Raw genomic sequence first — 18834 nt, 5'->3', positions numbered from 1 at the left:
CCACCACAATTATTCTCAGCACTAGTACCCCAGAAGCTGCGTCCTCAGTCCCCAACTTTACAGCCTATGCACTTACGGCTCTCTGGCTAGAGTCTAACTCCATTCCCAAGTTTGCAGACTATCTCAAATAATGAGTCAGAGCACAGGAAGGAGATGGAGAGCTTAGTGTCATGGTGTCATGACAACAACCTCTCCCTCAGTGTCAGCGAAACAAAAGAGCTGCTCATTGACTTCAGGAATCAAGGTGGTGCACATACTGTACTCCTCTCTACATCAGTGGTGCTGAGGTCGGGAGGGTTGAAAGTGTCAATTTCCTAGGAGTGAACATCACCAAGAGCCTGTCCTGGTCCAAACATGTAAAAGCCATGGCTAAGAAAGCTCATCAACGCCTCTACTTCCTCAGGAGGCTAAAGAAATTTGGCATGTCCCCGTTGACTCTTGCCAATTTCTATTGTTGAACCTCAGAAAGCATCCTAACTGAGTGCATTGTGGCTTGTTTGTGATGGTAAGAAAGAGCTCAGCACATCATGGAAGCCAGCCTCGCCTCTATGGATATAGTTATTTTTCTCACTGCCCCAGTAAAGCAGCCAGCATAATCAAAGGCCCTATCCACCTAGACTTGCTCTCTTCTCCACTCTCCAATCAAGCAGAAGATACAAAAGCCTGAAAGCACATACCATCAGGCTCAAGGACGGCTTCTTCTCCACCTTTGAAAGACAATTGAATGGTTCCCTAGTACAATAAGATAGACTTGGCCTCATAGTCTACCTTCTGCACCTTGCTATCTACCTGCACTGCACTTTCTCTGTAGCTGTTACACTTTATTTTGCATTCTGTTTTTGTTTTTCCTTGTACTACCTTAATGCACTGTGTAATGATTTGATCTGTAAGAAGAGCAGACAAGACAAGCTTTTCATTGTATCTTGGTACACGTGACAATAATAAACCAATTCCAATTCTCAATAAGCCATTAGAGACTGCAGATGCTGCACAGTGGGTCAGGCAGCATCAATGGATGGAAAGGGATGGTCAGTGGTCTCAATGAAATGTGTAAGGTTGTGAGAATGATTGACATAGTAGATACCAAGAGGCTGTTTTCTTAGGCTGCGAAGAATTACATTAGGGAATGTCATTTTAAAATACTGTAAAGGTAATTGGTGGTGATTGATAATTGGCTTATGGTTGCATGTATCAATGAAAAGCCATCCAGGCATATCATTCCATATATAATTGCATTGAGGTAGTAAAAAGAAACCTCAATGCTGAATATAGTGTTACAATTACAGAGAAAGTGCAGTTTAGGGAGACAAAGTGCCAGGACCATGACAAGTTAATTGAGAGATCAAGAGTCCATCTTTTAGGATAAAAAGAGGTTTGTTCAAGAGTCTTATAACCTTTCCTTGAGCATGGCAATATGTGTTCTCAGGCTTTTGTGTTTTTTGCCCTACCTAGGGGTGAGAAAAGAGAATGTCTGGGGTCCTTGATTATGCTGGCTGTTTTTATAAGGCAGTAGGAAATATAGTTGGTCTCTATAGGTTACACATTTGTTTGATTTGCTAGGCTATATTCACTATTCTGCAGATTTTTGCAAAGTTTGGCTGAGCAGTTGCCAAACCAGGTTGTGATGCATCTGTAGAGGATGATTTCTATAGTGCATCTGTAAAAGTTGGTGAGGCTGAGGGCTTTGTCGAGTCTTGTGAATTGTTGGAATTCCGTATCTCAGATGGTGTGCGTGCCAGTTCTTTCGTATGTTCAAACACCTCACATGTTTGATCTCTGAATGCTAAGGGAACCCAAAGACAATGAAACAGGGCAGAAAAAACGACTGTTTAGAAGTTGTGCTGTGATCATATAAAATGTTGGGCAGGTTTCAGAGGCCAAAAATACAGGTTTTGACTCCTCTTAAAGCCAACTGATTTCAGTTTTCACTTTTGATGTACCCATACTTTTCTCACCATAATCTCTTCACATCAAGCTTTCCACTGCAGATTTCAGACTTGCTTCATGATTCACAATTCTCACTCAATCTGCACGTGCTCAATGCCACCTTAAAGGGACAGGGAAACTAAGCAGCAGATTTAAAGGCTGTAATGTAATCGTTCAGTGGCTTCTTCCAGATTGCTGTTTCTCCCACACCCTACCAGCCAACCCCCCAAACAACGCTGCCATCATTCACAATCTTTCCCACAAGGGTTCTGCATCAATAGTGACCTTTTCGTCTCTATGTGGACTAAGGTCATTCTCATTTAGTCACCGGTTTCCTGCCTCTGGCTATCTAGACATCACCAATCCCTGTTCGTTGGTTCTGTCCCCTTCTGTTGTCCATTAGTGCAGTCATCCATCTCAACTCCCACCTCTCACTGCCTACTGTTACACCAGTCACATTAAATTAGAACATAGAACAGTACAGCACAGCAACAGGCTCGTCAACCCATTTTGCCTGTGCTGTCCATGGTCTTGAATTAAAACTCCAGCCTCGCATTTGCTTCCATCACTTTTCGTGATTTTTATTAACGACCTGGATGTGGGGGTAGAAGGGTGGGTTGGCAAGCTTGCAGATGACACAAAGGTTGGTGGTGTTGTTGATAGTGTAGAGGATTGTCGAAGATTGCAGAGAGACATTGATAGGATGCAGAAGTGGGCTGAGAAGTGGCAGATGGAGTTTAACCCGGAGAAGTGTGAGGTGACACACTTTGGAAGGACAAACTCCAAGGCAGAGTACAAAGTAAATGGCAGGATACTTGGTAGTGTGGAGGAGCAGAGGGATCTGGGTGTACATGTCCACAGATCCCTGAAAGTTGCCTCACAGGTAGATAGGGTAGTTAAGAAAGCTTTTAGGGTGTTAGCCGTCATAAGTCGAGGAATAGAGTTTAAGAGTCATGAGGTAATGATGCAGCTCTATAAAACTCTGGTGAGGTCACACTTGGAGTACTGTGTCCAGTTCTGGTCGCCTCACTATAGGAAGGATGTGGAAGCATTGGAAAGGGTACAGAGGAGATTTACCAGGATGCTGCCTGGTTTAGAGAGTATGCATTATGATCAGAGATTAAGGGAGCTAGGGCTTTACTCTTTGGAGAGAAGGAGGATGAGAGGAGACATGATAGAGATGTACAAGATATTAAGAGGAATAGATAGAGTGGACAGCCAGCACTTCTTCTTCAGGGCAGCACTGCTCAGTACAAGAGGACATGGCTTTAAGGTAAGGGGTGGGATGTTCAAGGGGGATATTAGAGGAAGGTTTTTTACTCAGAGTGGTTGGTGCATGGAATGCACTGCTTGAGAGTGGTGGAGGCAGATACACTAGTGAAATTTAAGAGACTACTAGACAGGTATATGGAGGAATTTAAGGTGGGGGGTTATATGGGAGGCAGGGTTTAAGGGTCGGCACAACACTGTGGGCTGAAGGGCCTGTATTGTGCAGTATGTTCTATGTTCTATATGTTTTATCACCACCCATGGCAGCCCATTACCAGCACCCTGCACTCTCTTTGCTTTATAAAAAGAAACTTTGTCCAGCACATTTCCCTTTAACTTGTCCCCTCTTACCATAATCAATGCCGCTTGGTATTTGACATTTCCACTCCTGAGGGAAGGATTCTGACCCTGCCTATATGTTTTCTGTAATTTTATAAGCTTCTATCAGGTATCTGATTTTCCAGAAAAAAAAGTCCAAGTTTGTCCAAAATTTTTACTAGCACATGCCCTCTAATCCAAGTAGCATCCTGGTGAACCTCTTTTGCACCCCCTCCAAAGCTTCCACATACTTCCTCTAATGCGACAACTTGAATTCCACGAAATGCTCCAAGAGTGGCCTAACCAAAGTTTTATGTTTTGACATCTCTTCATCCAATTATTTCAACCTTTACCTATAGTTACTCTAACTCCCCTCTTGCTCCATATTACCACTCAAGCTCCCCTCTTGCTCCATATTACCACTCTTCTCTCACTGGGTCCACTCGTGACACAAAGTGATCTCCACAACATTATTGCATGGAGTAAATAAGCCCAGAGCAGCAAGGTAATAACGCAGTGTAGGGTTGACTGTTGTAATTCTAGTCCAGAAGTCATCTTGTATGTGTGTTTTCTCCCCAGAGAGCCTGTATCGATTTTGCCATCAGTGCCAAGCCCTTGACGAGATACATGCCGCAGAACCGACAGACATTCCAGTACAGAGTCTGGCACTTCGTGGTGTCGCCCTCCTTCGAGTACACCATACTGACCATGATAGCGCTCAACACTGTAGTTCTCATGATGAAGGTAAGCATGGCTGCGAGCCATAAATTCAAAGCCTGCCATGACGTGGAACGCTGAGTAATGTTGTACTCCTCACGCGAGAGACATAAGAGATTCTGTAGATGTTGGAGATCTTGAGCAACACACACAAAATGCTCGAGGAACTCAGCAGGCCAGTTGACTGTTTATTCCCCTCCCTAGATGCTGCCTGACCTACTGAGCCCCACCATCCAGTATTTTGTATGTATTCCTCACATTACATTTGCATCACCCCCGAGCTATCTGTAAGAGGTGTTTGAATAATAGGAAAGGTTTGGTGGGATCTGAGCCAAATGAAGGCAAATGAGACTAGCTTAAGTTGGCTTCTTGGTGGGCATGGATGACTTGGGCTGAAGGTCCTGTTTTTGTGCCATCATAATTTATGACTCTAAGTCTCTGCTCCTACAGTTCTTGTCTATTTTTCCACCCCCACTTTTGATTGCCTCATGTTTGATAGGTATGACTTTAGCTGCCAGAGATCCTCATTGTGAAATTTCACACTTAGCCAGATTTCATAAATTTCTCTCTGACCCCCGCATTCCTTTTTTCAACTTAAACCCTATTCTTTAGCAGAATCTTTGGTTGTCCGGCCAATTACCATTAAAATGATAGAGTTGCAGAGTAGACAGAGTAACTTCCTCTAAAATGGAGTCCTACTGAGTTGGGTAATTCTAACATTAGGTTATCACACGTAGTTAGATAAGCAACGCAGGACAAATGAGAGTAAATCTATCATTCTTCAAGACCACGTTACATCTGCAACATTGGGTGATGTTATGCTCCACAGTGTTGCTCCCTATGCAACGAGACAATGTTGATATTTCCTGTACATGGATACTACTGATGAACACAATTCCAACATTGGAAAAGGTCTTGTGGGTAATATTCCTAACAAGTATTTTACTCCTGTTTTCACACAAGAGAGGGATCATGTTAATGTTGTTGTTAATGTGGTTGTATAAAATATCAAATGTGATGATCATTGTAAAAGGAAAACCGATATTGATTTGGCATTAATAGATTATCAAACCCAAACTGACCATAATGTCGGGTTGTTGAAGGAAGGGAAGAAATTGCAGGATCACATTCTGTTGGGTAACATCCCTGTTAGTCTTGCTCCATTTGGTAAAACTTTACATGTGGTGAATCCCAGGAGTGTTTGGTGATACTGACTTTCATTGGATTTGCTTTAGAATACTAGCCATGGGTGATACTCAGTGGCTAAGGCAGCATCTGAAGAGAACAGAGTTAATGTTTCAGAACTGATCAATGCTAAGTAGTGTTTGGTAATACTGGCTGACTGGAACTACAGTTCCAACTGTAGATCACCCTGCTGATCTGTTGGCATAGAGTCGCACAGTCAAAGAGCAGAAGAAGAGGCCCTTTGGTCCAGCATGCCCACATCGTCTGTTGTACTTATCAATACTACTCTCATTCACTTTCACTAGATCCATAGCCTTCTATTCCTTGGCAATTCAAGTATTTGGCTAGATGCTTCTTAAATGTTGTGAGAATATCTCCTTCCGCCGCCTCTTCAGGCAGTAATTGCTGACTCAGGCTCCTTCTGAGTGAAAGAATTCTCACATAACCTCTTTAATTCTCCTGCCTGTCACCTTAAATCTGTGTATATCCTCTTGTCTTAGACACCTATACTATGGGGAAAACCATTTTGACTATAGTCTTGAATAAAGACCACCAGCTCCACCTACAGAACAGTCTGATGATCTGCTGATAACTCATCACTTTCACTATTTATCAGAGATATTGTGAACATCTAAGTAATTAAAATTTTTTAAATGATCAATTTATTTAGAAATACATGAATGCTGTCGATTAGCTAATAGATAATTGCACTTTGAAATATATAACTTGCCTCACTTGGATTAATATGGCTGTGTCACTTGCGGCCAGTGTAACGCTGAGGTGTATGCTGCTGCGTTGCTTGTGGAATATGGGTGAGGCCATGGGCATTCCAGAGGGAGAGTAGGAGGGGGGTGGTCAGAAGCACACGCACCTGGCCTATACTGCGCAATATGGGATAACACATAGTTAACACTTCAGTGAAGAGTACCATCCTTCTAGACTGTTTTTTACAGCAGCAACACTGGGTGTTTCTGAGGTACACAGCACTACTTCCCATGCCACTGGATAATGCTGGTTACTTCCTGTAGAATGGAGTGCTACTGATTAACACTGGCTGTACTTGACCTTCTATTAAGTAATTAAACCACGCAGGTTGTTGAAGTGAGCACTCAGAGAACAGTGGCCATAACTATGTACGATTCATACGTAAAGGATTAAGATCTGTCCTTAACTTGGGGAAGCCATGCCCCAATTCCCCCTAAGTTGGGGGAAGGATGAGTTCAATAGCATAAACCATTTTGAAGCATGTCAGTACTAAGAAGGTGGAGATGACAGATATCTTAGAATGTATAAAGGAATGCATAATATCCCCAGGGTTGGATGAGATCTATTTCAGAAAGTTATGAAAAGTGAGGAAGGAAATTGCTGGAGCTATGCAGCGATTTTTGCATCTTCGTTAACCACAGGTGAGGTCCCAAAAGACTGGAGAACACTAATGTTGTTCCTTTATTAAAGGAGGGCACCAGGAATAGACCATGTAACTACAAGCTGGTAAGTCTTGTCAGTAGTAAGAAAATTGTTAGGGAAAATTCTGACAGATAGGATTATGTATATGTTGTAAGGGAGGGATTCAGTATGGCTGTGAGGGATGTCCTGTCTCACTAATTTGATTGAGATTTTCGAGGGCATAACAAAGGAGATCGATCAGGACAAGGTGGTGGACAATGTCTATGAGAACCTCAGTAAAGCAGTTCCAACATGGCAGCCTGATCCAGAACATTAGGACATGTGGGATATAAGGTGGGCTGGCTGATGGATCCAAAATTCACTTGGTCATAAGATTATTAAGATGCAGGAGCAGAATTAGGCCATTTGACCCATCAGAACTGCTCTGCCATCCCTTCATAGTTGATTTATTATCCCTCTCAACCCCGTTCTCCTGCCCTCTCCCTGTATCCTATGACACCCTTTCTAATTAAGAAACTAGCAACTTCAGCTTTAAATATACCAAATAACTTGGGCTCCATGGCAGCCTGTGGCATTGAACCCCATTGATCCGCTACCCTCTGGCTAAGGAAATTTCGCCTCATCTCTGTTCTAAAGGAGCGTCCTTCTGTCCTCAAACTGTCCTTTGGCTCTAGACTCCCCCTCTATAGAAAACATCCACTCCATGTCCACTCTATCTAGGCCATTCAATATTTGATAGGTTTCAATAAGATCCTACTTCATTCTTTGAAACTCCAGCAAGCATAGGCCCAGAGCCATCGATAGGAGACAGTGGGTTGTGGTGGATGATGTTTCTTTGATTGGAAGTTTGGGTCTAGAGGTGTGCCATGGAGATTTGAGTAGGGATATTTGCTGTCTGTGATATTTGCTGTCTGACAAAAATGTGAAGTACGATTAGAAACTTTACAGATGACACAAAGAAAGTGGATAGTACAATGCTGGAAAGTGTATGGTCATGCACTTCCTCATAAGGGTTACCGTATGAGGAATGTCTGGCAGCTCTGGGCTGTATTCCCTGGAGTTCAGGAGAATGAGGGGGGATCTCATAGAAACATTCCGAATGTTAAAAGGCCCAAACAGATTAGATATGGCAAAGTTATTTCCCATGTAGGGGAGTCTAGGACAAGAGGGCACGACTTCAGGATTGAAGGACGTTCTTTTAGAACTGAGATGTGGAGAAATTACTTTAGTCAGAGGGTGGTAAATCTGTGGAAATTGTTGCTATGAGCAGCTGTGGAGGCCAAGTCATTGGGTGTTTTTAAGGCAGAGATAGCTAGGTTCTTGAGTAGCCAGGGCATCAAAGGGTATGGGGAGAAGGCAGGGGAGTGGGGATGACTGGGGCCTACTTCTGCTCCTATATTTTTTGGTCTTATGGTCTTAGGATAGTGTTGTGGATAGTGAGGAAGGCTGTCTAAAGGAAGATGTGGAACAGAGCTAAACTGTATGGAATCTTGGACCTCCCTCAATGGCTCAATGGCTCAATGGCAGATGGAATTTAATCCCAACGTGTACAAGGTAATGCATTTTGGGAAGTCAAATAGGGGTAAGACAAAGATAGTAAATAGTAGATCAACTGCCCATGGAGTGTGGATATGCAAAGCTATGTAGTGAGTTAGTCATCTTTTCAAAAATCACCTGAGACAGAGCCTTTCTTCAGGATTTTTAATGAGATCTTGCTTGTGAAACTGCAGAAAGTTAAGTAAAATATGTATTTAACTCAATACAGAATCGCCGCATGTCTGAATATACTAATATTGCTGATTATTCTTGCAATCAATACACACACACAACACTCCATAACTATGCTGTGTAACCAAGAATGTATTTGTGGTGTGATGGTATCTTAAAAACAATAAGCAATGAACATAATACTTCCTTCAAAATATATCTACTAAATGTTTGCTGATATTAACAAAACTTAAGACACAGATATTGCTGTTTCAGGGGCAAATAAAGAGTGGATGGAGATGGATGTCTTTCCACTGTGTGCTTCAAGTTCATGCTTACGTACAGGAGGTGATGTTCATATAAAATGAACTGCACCTCCAGAGGCCAGAATGCTCCTTGCCTGGAATCCATAGGATGTCAACTTAACTATTGAAACTAAAAGTCAAATGATTGTCTCATTAAGTCTTTGGCAAAAGAAGGACAGTCCCAGAGACTCAGCTTGAAACCAGTCATACTACACAGCCTTTAACCATTCTCACTTTGAAACTGTTGTCCATGATGACATACTTGCTCACAGTAATATCTAGTGAGAAGAGAAGAAAGATCTGGTTTGGGAGTTAAGTTTTGCCTTGCCTAAGATGAATCCAATTTTGCTATACCCAGCACCATCTGTGGCCTTCAGGTACCTCTGTGCTTCAGTTCCAAATTCCTTCTCTCCCTCAATGGCTGCCCTCTTAAGGTCATAAATTGCCACAGCTGATGAGGGACATTTACCAATTACATAAACTCTCATATGGTACTCCAGAATCTCATCCTGTTAGTGATCACGAAACCACAAGAATCTGAGATACTCTTGATGATCCTATCTCACTAAGAAGCAGAGGACCTTTTGTTTAACAACTGCCATCACCGCAAAGGACTCAATTCTAAAGTGCATGAGTACCCCAAGCAGGCTGTTGTTGAGGTCTGGACCCTGCAAAAGCTCTTTGTTCAGTGATATGCCTTTGAACTATGCACATGTATCAAAGACAATTTGTATTTATGCATGTTTCTGGGGGTAGTAAACACCAAAGTTGCACACATACTGGTTTTCTTTGTTGGGATCTGGTGGAGGCACTAATTGTTCCTGAAGAGTCTCTCCATGAACTCCACATAATGCTTTTTCATTTCTGGTTTCCTTCCCAATGACCAACTGAGGGACATGAGTTGACTGAGGGCCTGCTATCTGTTATTTGGTAGAAGTTGTTGTGGAGAGCAGAAAGGAAGTGAAGCTACCCAACTGTTTGACTTGTCTTTGCTCAATTCTTTGTTCATGATTCAAAAGAAGACTTCATCTTCAATGAAAGGTGCCAGCACATCGTCACCTTCAAAGCGACAGAAGACCAGCTTGCCTAAACCTGGTTGAGCAGAGGTAAGTACGTCAGGGCGCTTGGTTTGCTGACCTACCGTCTTCTCTTCCTTACAGACTCTACTCTCACAGGGTCTGAAATGACTTGGGTGCCCATTCTCCAGGACATTAAATGTGCTGACAATGTAGACTTCACCTACTATGACCCAATCCAGGTCCAGCCATTGGGCATGAGGTGCATCGTGCAGATTGTGGTGCTGTTCAGTTACCTTATGTGAATGGATGGTGTCTGTACCAAGCAACAGGAGACTCTCAACAAAAGAGTCAAGTAGGGGAATCTTGTCAGCTACATGCTTTAGATGAGAATGACCACATGCAGCTTCAGAAATTGGGACTTCACCCCTGTGGTTGGGAATATGGTCACTCTCTATGAGAGTTGGTAAGAGTAAGTGACAAATCCACTGGCTTTTCTTCCAGCAGTTTCTGATGTTCCAAAACATGTCTTTAGCTTGCCTGGGGAAACAGAACTTTGAATACAGAATCTCAATTTTGCCAATGATACATTGCTGTGGTCATTCAATATCACTGATGCCTTTATTTTTTGCTCAGGATGTCCTCTCAGGTAGATGTTGATTAGATATATTTTAGAGCAGGATTTGCGTTGGAACCCTTTCCTGGTACCTCTGTGCATGAGGAAGTAGCTACATCTGATGGATGTTCAGCAGGCTCCCTGTTGTGCTGGAACCAGTAGCAGCCCAAGGTGCTAGCCCTGAATGAAATGCTAATATGTGCTGGTCGCTGTTGAACTCAGTGCAGTGTGTGATAGCTTCACAGTCTTTTGCTTAGTACATTGAAATATATTGACTGCTCCTTTTGAAAGCGTCTTCGGAACGCTAGCGGTTTCTGTCTAAGTCCTCTGCATTTCCTTAATGGGTGAGATTTCTTATGGACTGGGCATTGTCTATTGGGGTTGTTGATGGAGTTTGTACTTCAGTTTTGTTGACCATTATAGGGATACTGGTTTCTCATGCTTCGGCTAGAGACCTTTCTTTGAATGACGTGTTACCGGAATTTGAGAGCTAAAACTAGGGTTACTTCACATTTCTGTGTGGTGGCTGACAAATTTCACAAAGAATGAAAATAGCAGATAATTAGATTAGATTAGATTAGATTATGGGCATGATGCTTTGATATATACTTGAACCATTTAGCTATCCATCATTCCCACAATCCTAATTGACAAATTGCAGAACCTGGGCCTCTGTACCTCCCTCTGCAATTGGATCCTCAACTTCCTAACCGGAAGACCACAGTCTGTACGGATTGGTGATAACATATCCTCCTCACTGACGATCAACATTGGCACACCTCAGGGATGTGTGCTTTTTTTTTGTAATTTATTTTTTATTGAATTTCATCATCAAACATATCTATAAGATGTATTTCAGATACTGTACATATATATCATATAATCATATTTGTCACAAATCTCCACATAATATTTATCTGAGGTATACACTCATAGAAAGAAGAGGAAAGAAAGAACAATCGAAAGAAGAAAACTACGTAAGGGATGTATGCTTAGCCCACTGCTCTACTCTCTACATACACATGACTGTGTTGCTAGGCATAGCTCAAATTTGCTGACGATACAACCATTGTTGGTAGAATCTCAGGTGGTGACTAGAGGGCGTACAGGAGTGAGATATGCCAACTAGTGGAGTGGTGCTGCAGCAACAACCTGGCACTCAACGTCAATAAAACGAAAGAACTGATTGTGGACTTCAGAAAGGGTAAGACGAAGGAACAAAACCAATCCTCATAGAGGGATCAGAAGTGGAGAGAGTGAGCAGCTTCAAGTTCCTAGCTGTCAAGATCTCTGAGGATCTAACCTGGTCCCAACATATTGATGTAGTTATAAAGAAGGCAAGACAGCGGCTATACTTTATTAGGAGTTTGAAGAGATTTGGCATGTCAACAAATACACTCAAAAACTTCTATAGTTGTACCGTGGAGAGCATTCTGACAGGCTGCATCACTGTCTGGTATGGAGGGGCTACTGCACAGGACCGAAAGAAGCTGTAGAAGGTTGTAAATCTAGTCAGCTCCATCTTGGGTACCAGCCTACAAAGTACCCAGAACATCTTGAGGAAGCAGTGTCTCAGAAAGGCAGCGTCCATAGTTAAGGACGTCCAGCACCCAGGGCAAGCCCTTTTCTCATTGTTACCATCAGGTAGGAGATACAGAAGCCTGAAGGCACATACTCAGCGATTCAGGAACAGCTTCTTCCGCTCTACCGTCCGATTCCTAAATGGACATTGAAGTTTTGGACACTACCTCACTTTTATTTAATATACAGTATTTCTGTTTTTGCACATTTTCAAAAATCTATTCAATATATGTAATTGATTTACTTGTTTATTTATTATTATGTTTTATTTTATTTATTTTTTTTCTCTCTGCTAGATTACGTATTGCATTGAACTGCTGCTGCTAAGTTAACAAATTTCATGTCACATGCCGGTGATAATAAACCTGATTCTGATTCTGATTCCAATGATCTTACATGTTGTTTGGTAGTTTTGTAGTTTGGTATAGAGATTATTTCTCTTGCTGTGTCCAAGGAACTCAGCATTTTTTATGGCTTGCAGTTCCAACAACAGACCTGCAAGCTCCTGTAGCTTCTGTGGTTCACTGTGTGAGAGCTTTGGAAAATCATCAAGTCTTCTGAAGAGAGATGCTTCAATTACTTCTGGAGAGCCATAGCATTTGTCCGGCCTCTGCCACAGCATTTGCAAACTCATAGCTGGACTATCAACATGCACTGACATAACCCTTGTTGCAGAGAAGGTTGAGCTTTTCACTAGCTTTGAGACTTAGTCCTTCCACAGCATCGCAAAAGCTTGTCTTCCTGGACAGATAACTGGCAGGCTGGCTGTCAAACACTTTTAGTCCTGCTGTCTAAATCTCGTGAACCAGATGCCAAGCCAAATCTAATGCACCTGCAGCTCCTGAATGAGGGCATTGTGGAGGCTGGTTTGCCCCAGTGTGTGTCCTGGGATGAATGGAACTTCAGTCTGTCCATTTCTCTACAGTTAGGGTTGGTATCGGTAGCAACTCTTGTCTGAAGTCTTTGCTGTGTTGAAACTGCAGAAGGGGGTGTTGTGGATCTTTTCTGCTGTAGATCTTGTCTGTCAATACCTGGACTATGTGAAAGGTATGTTGGTTACATGGTGTGGACAGCTGCTTCTTGTAGAGTTGGAGCACTTGTCTTTTTTAGCCAAAATGTGTTTGGACATATTCTTTAGTAAGCTGCATTGGCTGTTGTGATGGCAAAGCATGACTGATTCTGGTTATAAACTCGCCACTGTTTAAGACAGCTGTTGCTTCATACACCTTGGCCTCTGCCGAGGCAGCCTCTGCTTCATGCTCTTCCCTGAGTGCAGTTAATGTAGCCTTCATGACTATACGTGCCTTCTCCATGTTTATATGAGCTTACTCCACTTGCATCTTAACTTCACACTAAGCAAAACTGCTCTCATTCTTCCCGGTTTGGCTCTGGCATGGATTAATTTGGATTTTGTTTTGAAGCACGGGTGGAAAGACATCCATCTCCATCAGCTGTGTATTTGTCCTTGAAACAACAATACCTTTTCGCTCTACTGCCCTCGCAGTGTGGATATGCAACTCGATGCAGTGAGTTAAACACCTTCTCAAAAATCACCCAAGACAGAAGCTTCCTTTTAGTGTTTTTAATAGTGTGTGAAAGATGGGATGAACATTATAGAAGTGATAGGGGACTTAGTATGGGTATACTGTTAAGCTCAGAAAAAATATAGCCCAGGCTACATTAAAGGGAAGGAGGAAACTGCAGGGTCTGTTACCATTACTTTACCATCTCCTCTGGCTGCACAGTTGGTGCCGGATGATCGGGGGTGTAATTTGTACTGTAGCTTAACAAGGGAAGAGAGGAATAAAACCAACTAATTACAGGCCAATTAGTTAAATAACTGGTGGGAAGATTATTGGAATTCCTTAAAAGGTCAGAATAAATCCTCTCTTAAAAAGATACAGATTGATTAGAGACAGCCAGCTTTAATTTTTTAAAGAACGTTGTTCTAACTTAATTACATATATATAGAGACGGTAACAATGAGGGCCATTGAATCCCTCAGCCCCTTCAGTCCACTGTGTGTTGGTAGGGGCAGTGTACTTAAATTAATCATAAAGTCTCATATCACTTCAGTGTACACAAGATCTTTGTCTCTCCATTATCGGCATAGTCATGTGCTGGTGGGAGAGCCTCTTCAACACTTAAATCATGTCTGCCTCCATCACCATCCCTGGCAGAACATTCCAGGCATCCACCATTCTCTGTGTAAAAAACTTGCACCACAAATCTCCTTTAAAGTTAGCCCCTCTCATCTTAGATATTAGACATTTTGATACTGATTAAAAGATACTGGCTGTCTATTCTATGTAACTATACTTCTCATTTTATAAACTTGTATCAGGTATCCTTTCAGTCTCTGTCACTCCAAAGAAAAGAAACCTAATTAGTCTAACATCCCCTTATAGTACAAACCCTCTAATCCAAGCAGCATTCTGGTAAACCTATTCTGTACACTCTCCAAAACTTCTACATCTTCCTGTAATAGGGCTACCAGAAGTCAATGTGATACTCTAATCACAGCTTAACCAGAGTTTTATAAAGCTGCATCATAACTTACTGATTCTTTTAATTAATGGCTTTACTAATAGTCATAGTCATACTTTATTGATCCCGGGGAAATTGGTTTTCGTTACAGTTGCACCATAAATAATAAATAGTAATAGAACCATAAATAGTTAAATAGTAATATGTAAATTATGAAGTAAGTCCAGGACCAGCCTATTGGCTCAGGATGTCTGACCATCCAAGGGAGGAGTTGTAGAGTTTCATGGCCACAGGCAGGAATGACCTCCTATGACGCTCAGTGCTGCATCTCGGTGGAATGAGTCTCTGGCTGAATGTACTCCTGTGCCCACCCGGTACATTATGTAACGAATGGGATACATTGACCAAGATGGCATGCAACTTAGACAGCACCTTCTTTTCAGACACCACTGTGAGAGAGTCCAGTTCCATCCCCACAACATCACTGGCCTTATGGATGAGTTTGTTGATTCTGTTGGTGTCTGCTACCCTCAGCCTGCTGCCCCAGCGCACAACAGCAAACATGATAGCACTGACCACCACAGACTCGTAGAGCATCCTCAGCATCGTCCGGCAGATGTTAAAGGATCTCAGTCTCCTCAGGAAATAGAGACGGGTCTGACCCTTCTTGTAGACAGTCTCAGTATTCTTTGACCAGTCCAGTTTATTGTCAGTACGTATCTCCAAGTATTTGTAATCCTCCACCATGTCCACACTGACCCCCTGGATGGAAACAGGGGTCACCGGTACCTTAGCTCTCCTCAGGTCTACCACCAGCTCCTTAGTCTTTTTCACATTAAGCTGCAGATAATTCTGCCTACACCATGTGACAAAGTTTCCTACCGTAGCCCTGTACTCAGCCTCATCTCCCTTGCTGATGCATCCAACTATGGCAGAGTCATCCGAAAACTTCTGAAGATGACAAGACTCTGTGCAGTAGTTGAAGTCCGAGGTGTAAATGGTGAAGAGACAGTCCCCTGTGGAGCCCCAGTGCTGCTGATCACTCTGTCGGACACACAGTGTTGCAAGCACACGTAATAAAGACAAGCATGCTAGGAGTCCCTTTCAGCGTCCTGTCAACCTGTGCAGCCACTTTCAGGACGCTGTGGACTTGAACCCCAAGATCCCTCTGCACATCAGCACTGTTAAAGGTCCTGCCATAACTATGTACTTTCCACGTCAGGGATCTTCTATGATCATCACCATGAATACCAGTAGATTTCCCTTGCTGCCGACAATGTTTTCACCCCTGTACATCTTATCCTGAAGACATATCAAACTTCCAATGGACCAAGGCTGTTGTGCGGTCAAAAGGCCTTCTCGTGCTCCAGTGCCTTGCGTGAAGACGGCGTGACTAATTCCCACACAAACTGATGAACTCTCAGCTTCTGACACACTGCTATAGTGTTATGCTGAAGACTTCAAACCTGATTTCAGTTTGTATCAAATTCTTTGGAGTTTTTCCAATTCTGCACACCACAATTCCCCAGGAGACATTGGAATGAGTGTACCAAGGAAGAGTTCAAAAGAAGTGGGCTGGGCAGTTGGGATATTATGTGTGCCACAGTTCCCTAGGGGACATTGGATTGTGCGTAATTAAGCATTTGGCAAGGGCCAGTAAAAAAAGTAAGGTTTAAGCAGAGCGGCCAATCTATAAGTGGGCCAGTGTTAGAGTGGGGAGCCAAGGGTTGTTTCAGAGATAGATTTTTTCATTACGACAGCGTAATTGAGCTCTGACCATTGACCAATCCGAACATCAGAAGTTTGAGAGGAGGGGATTTCACTCAGGTCCACTGCCTGAGTAGCAAAAAGCAACCGCGGATCGCAACAATGTAATTGAGCTCTGACCAGTGACCAGTCAGCGTTTGGGATTGATTACCAAGAGCAAATTAAAGGAAAGCCCAGGCAAGCACAATGGCCATCTTTGTAGTGGACAGAGTTACAATGGTGATCTTGAGGCTTTAGCTCTTTGATGCTTCAGTCAGAGAAAGCAAAAAAATAAATGCTCTAGGTAGTTTTTTTTTCCCCTTACCTTCTTTAGATCTTCTCAGTTAGGATAGTAGAAATGCCAGACAAGATAGCTGAATGCTCCTCTTGCAGGATGTGGGAAGGCAGGGAGACCTCCAGTGTCCACAACTGTGAGCAGTGCATCCAGCTGCAGCTTCTAACAAACCGTGTTAAGGACATGAATGTGCAGGATGTGGGAAGGCAAGTGCAGGACATGAAATTGCAGGATGTGGGAAGGCAGGGAGACCTCCAGTGTCCACAACTGTGAGCAGTGCATCCAGCTGCAGCTTCTAACAAACCGTGTTAAGGACATGAAGCTGGAACTGGATGAATTTCGGATCATTCGGGAGGCTAAGGGGGTGATAGATAGGACATAAAAAGAGGTAGTTACACCCAAGGTGCAGGGCACAGGAAATAGGATGACCATCAGAAAGGGGAAAGGGGTTATATAGCCAGTGCCGAGTACCCCAAAGCTGTGGTGATAGGGGATCCGCTAGTTAGGGGAACGGACAGGAGGTTCTGTGGGCAAGAACAAGATTCCCAGATGGTATGTTGCCTCCTGGGTGCCAGGGTCCGGGACATCTCAGATCAAATCCTCAGCATTCTTATGTGGGAGGGTGAACAGTCAAAGATCTTGGTCCGTGTAGGTACTAATGACATGGGTAGGATGAATGATGAGATTCTGCATTGGGATATGGAGTTAGGTTAAAGGGCAGGACATCCAGGGTTGTGATCTCAGGATTACTATCCATGCCAAGTGCTAGTGAGGCCAGAAAAATTATACAGCTAAGGAACTGGTGTAGGAGGGAGAACATAAGATTTTTAGATCATTGGGCTCTCTTCCAGGGAAGGTGGGACTTCTACAGAAGAAATGGTTTGCACCTGAACTGGAGAGGGACTAATATCCGAGCGGGAAGGCTTGCAAATGCTGCCCAGTGAGGTTTAAACTAGAGTTGCAGGAGAATGGCATCCAGAGTGGCAGAACGGTTAGTGGAGATGTTGGTAAGACCTCAGACAAAGTCAGGAATCAAAAGGTAGAGCATGGTGCAACTAGTGTCCTAAGATGCATATATTTCAATACAGTAAGTATCATAGAAAAGGCAGATGAGCTCAAGGCATGGGTAAACACCTGGAATTATGACCTGGTAGCCATTAGTGAGACTTGATTGCAGGAGGGATAGGACTGGCAGCTCAATATTCCAGGATTCCATTGTTTTATACATGATAGAGTGTGAGGGATTAAAGGAAGAGGAATGGAGTTACTATTCAGGGAAAGTGTCACAGCAGTGCTCTATTATGACAGACCGGAGAACACTACTAGTGAGGCGTTATGGTGGAACTGAGAACTAAGAAAGGTATGACCACAGTAATGGAGCTATATTACAGACCACCCAACAGTCCTAGGGATTTAGAGGAAGAAATTTGTAAAGAGATTGCAGACTGTTGCAAGAAACAAAAGATTGTTATGCGAGGTGAAGTGGACGAAGGCAAGTTGATGTTGTTTACATTGACTTTAGCAAGACATCTGACAAGGTCCCACATGGAAGGCTGGTCAGGAAAGCTCAGAATGAGATAGTAAATTGGATTAGACATTGGCTTTTGAAGTATGATTGTATTAAATGCCAAACTATATTGATAAACAGCATTCTGGCATATGAAGTACCATATTCCAGATGGACAGGGCAAGAGTGAAGTGCAGAGGCTATGACATCATCAGTGGACCAATTTGGAACAAAGGTGGAGAGGAACTCTGTGAACCAGAGGGTAGTAAATGCTCTTCTTGCAGGATGTGGGAAGGCAGGGAGACATCCAGTGCCTGTGATGATTACACCTGCAAGAAGTGCATCCAGCTGCAGCTTCTTTAAGACTGTGTTAAAGAATTGGAACTGGAGTTGGATGAACTCTGGATCATTTGGGAGGCTAAAGGGGTGATTGACAGGTGCTACTGAGAGATAGTTGCATCCAAGGTACGGGACACAGGCAACTGGGTGACTGTCAGGAAAAGGAGAGGGGATAAACAGACAGGGCAGGGTATCCCTTTGGCTAATCCCCTCAATAACAGATATACACTACTTTGGATACAGTTGGGGGAGGGGGGTGACCTAGCAGAGGAAAGCCTTAGCAGTCAGGTATCTGAATCTGGCTCTGTGGCTCAGAAGGGATGTGGGGAGAAGAAACAAGCTGTATTGAGAGGGTATTTAATGGTTAGGGGAACAGGTAGGAGGTTCTGTGGATGAGAACAAGATCCCCAGAT

The 18834-nt window shown here is 43.1% G+C and overlaps 1 protein-coding gene across 1 annotated transcript in view; it reads left to right on the top strand.

Annotated features, from left to right (window-relative positions):
* Positions 1 to 18834, top strand: part of LOC140206151 (probable voltage-dependent R-type calcium channel subunit alpha-1E) — a 632362-nt gene that overhangs the window by 511048 nt on the left and 102480 nt on the right. Inside the window, exon 31 of the mRNA XM_072274389.1 lies at positions 4093 to 4257. Coding sequence (XP_072130490.1) covers positions 4093 to 4257 — 165 coding nt within the window. The remainder of the gene's footprint in view (positions 1 to 4092; positions 4258 to 18834) is intronic.

The sequence above is a fragment of the Mobula birostris genome, chromosome 12, assembly GCF_030028105.1.
Source record: "Mobula birostris isolate sMobBir1 chromosome 12, sMobBir1.hap1, whole genome shotgun sequence".
Lineage (NCBI taxonomy): Eukaryota > Metazoa > Chordata > Chondrichthyes > Myliobatiformes > Myliobatidae > Mobula > Mobula birostris.
Note: the sequence above shows the minus strand (reverse complement) of the source record. Positions and strands in the feature narration are given on the sequence as shown.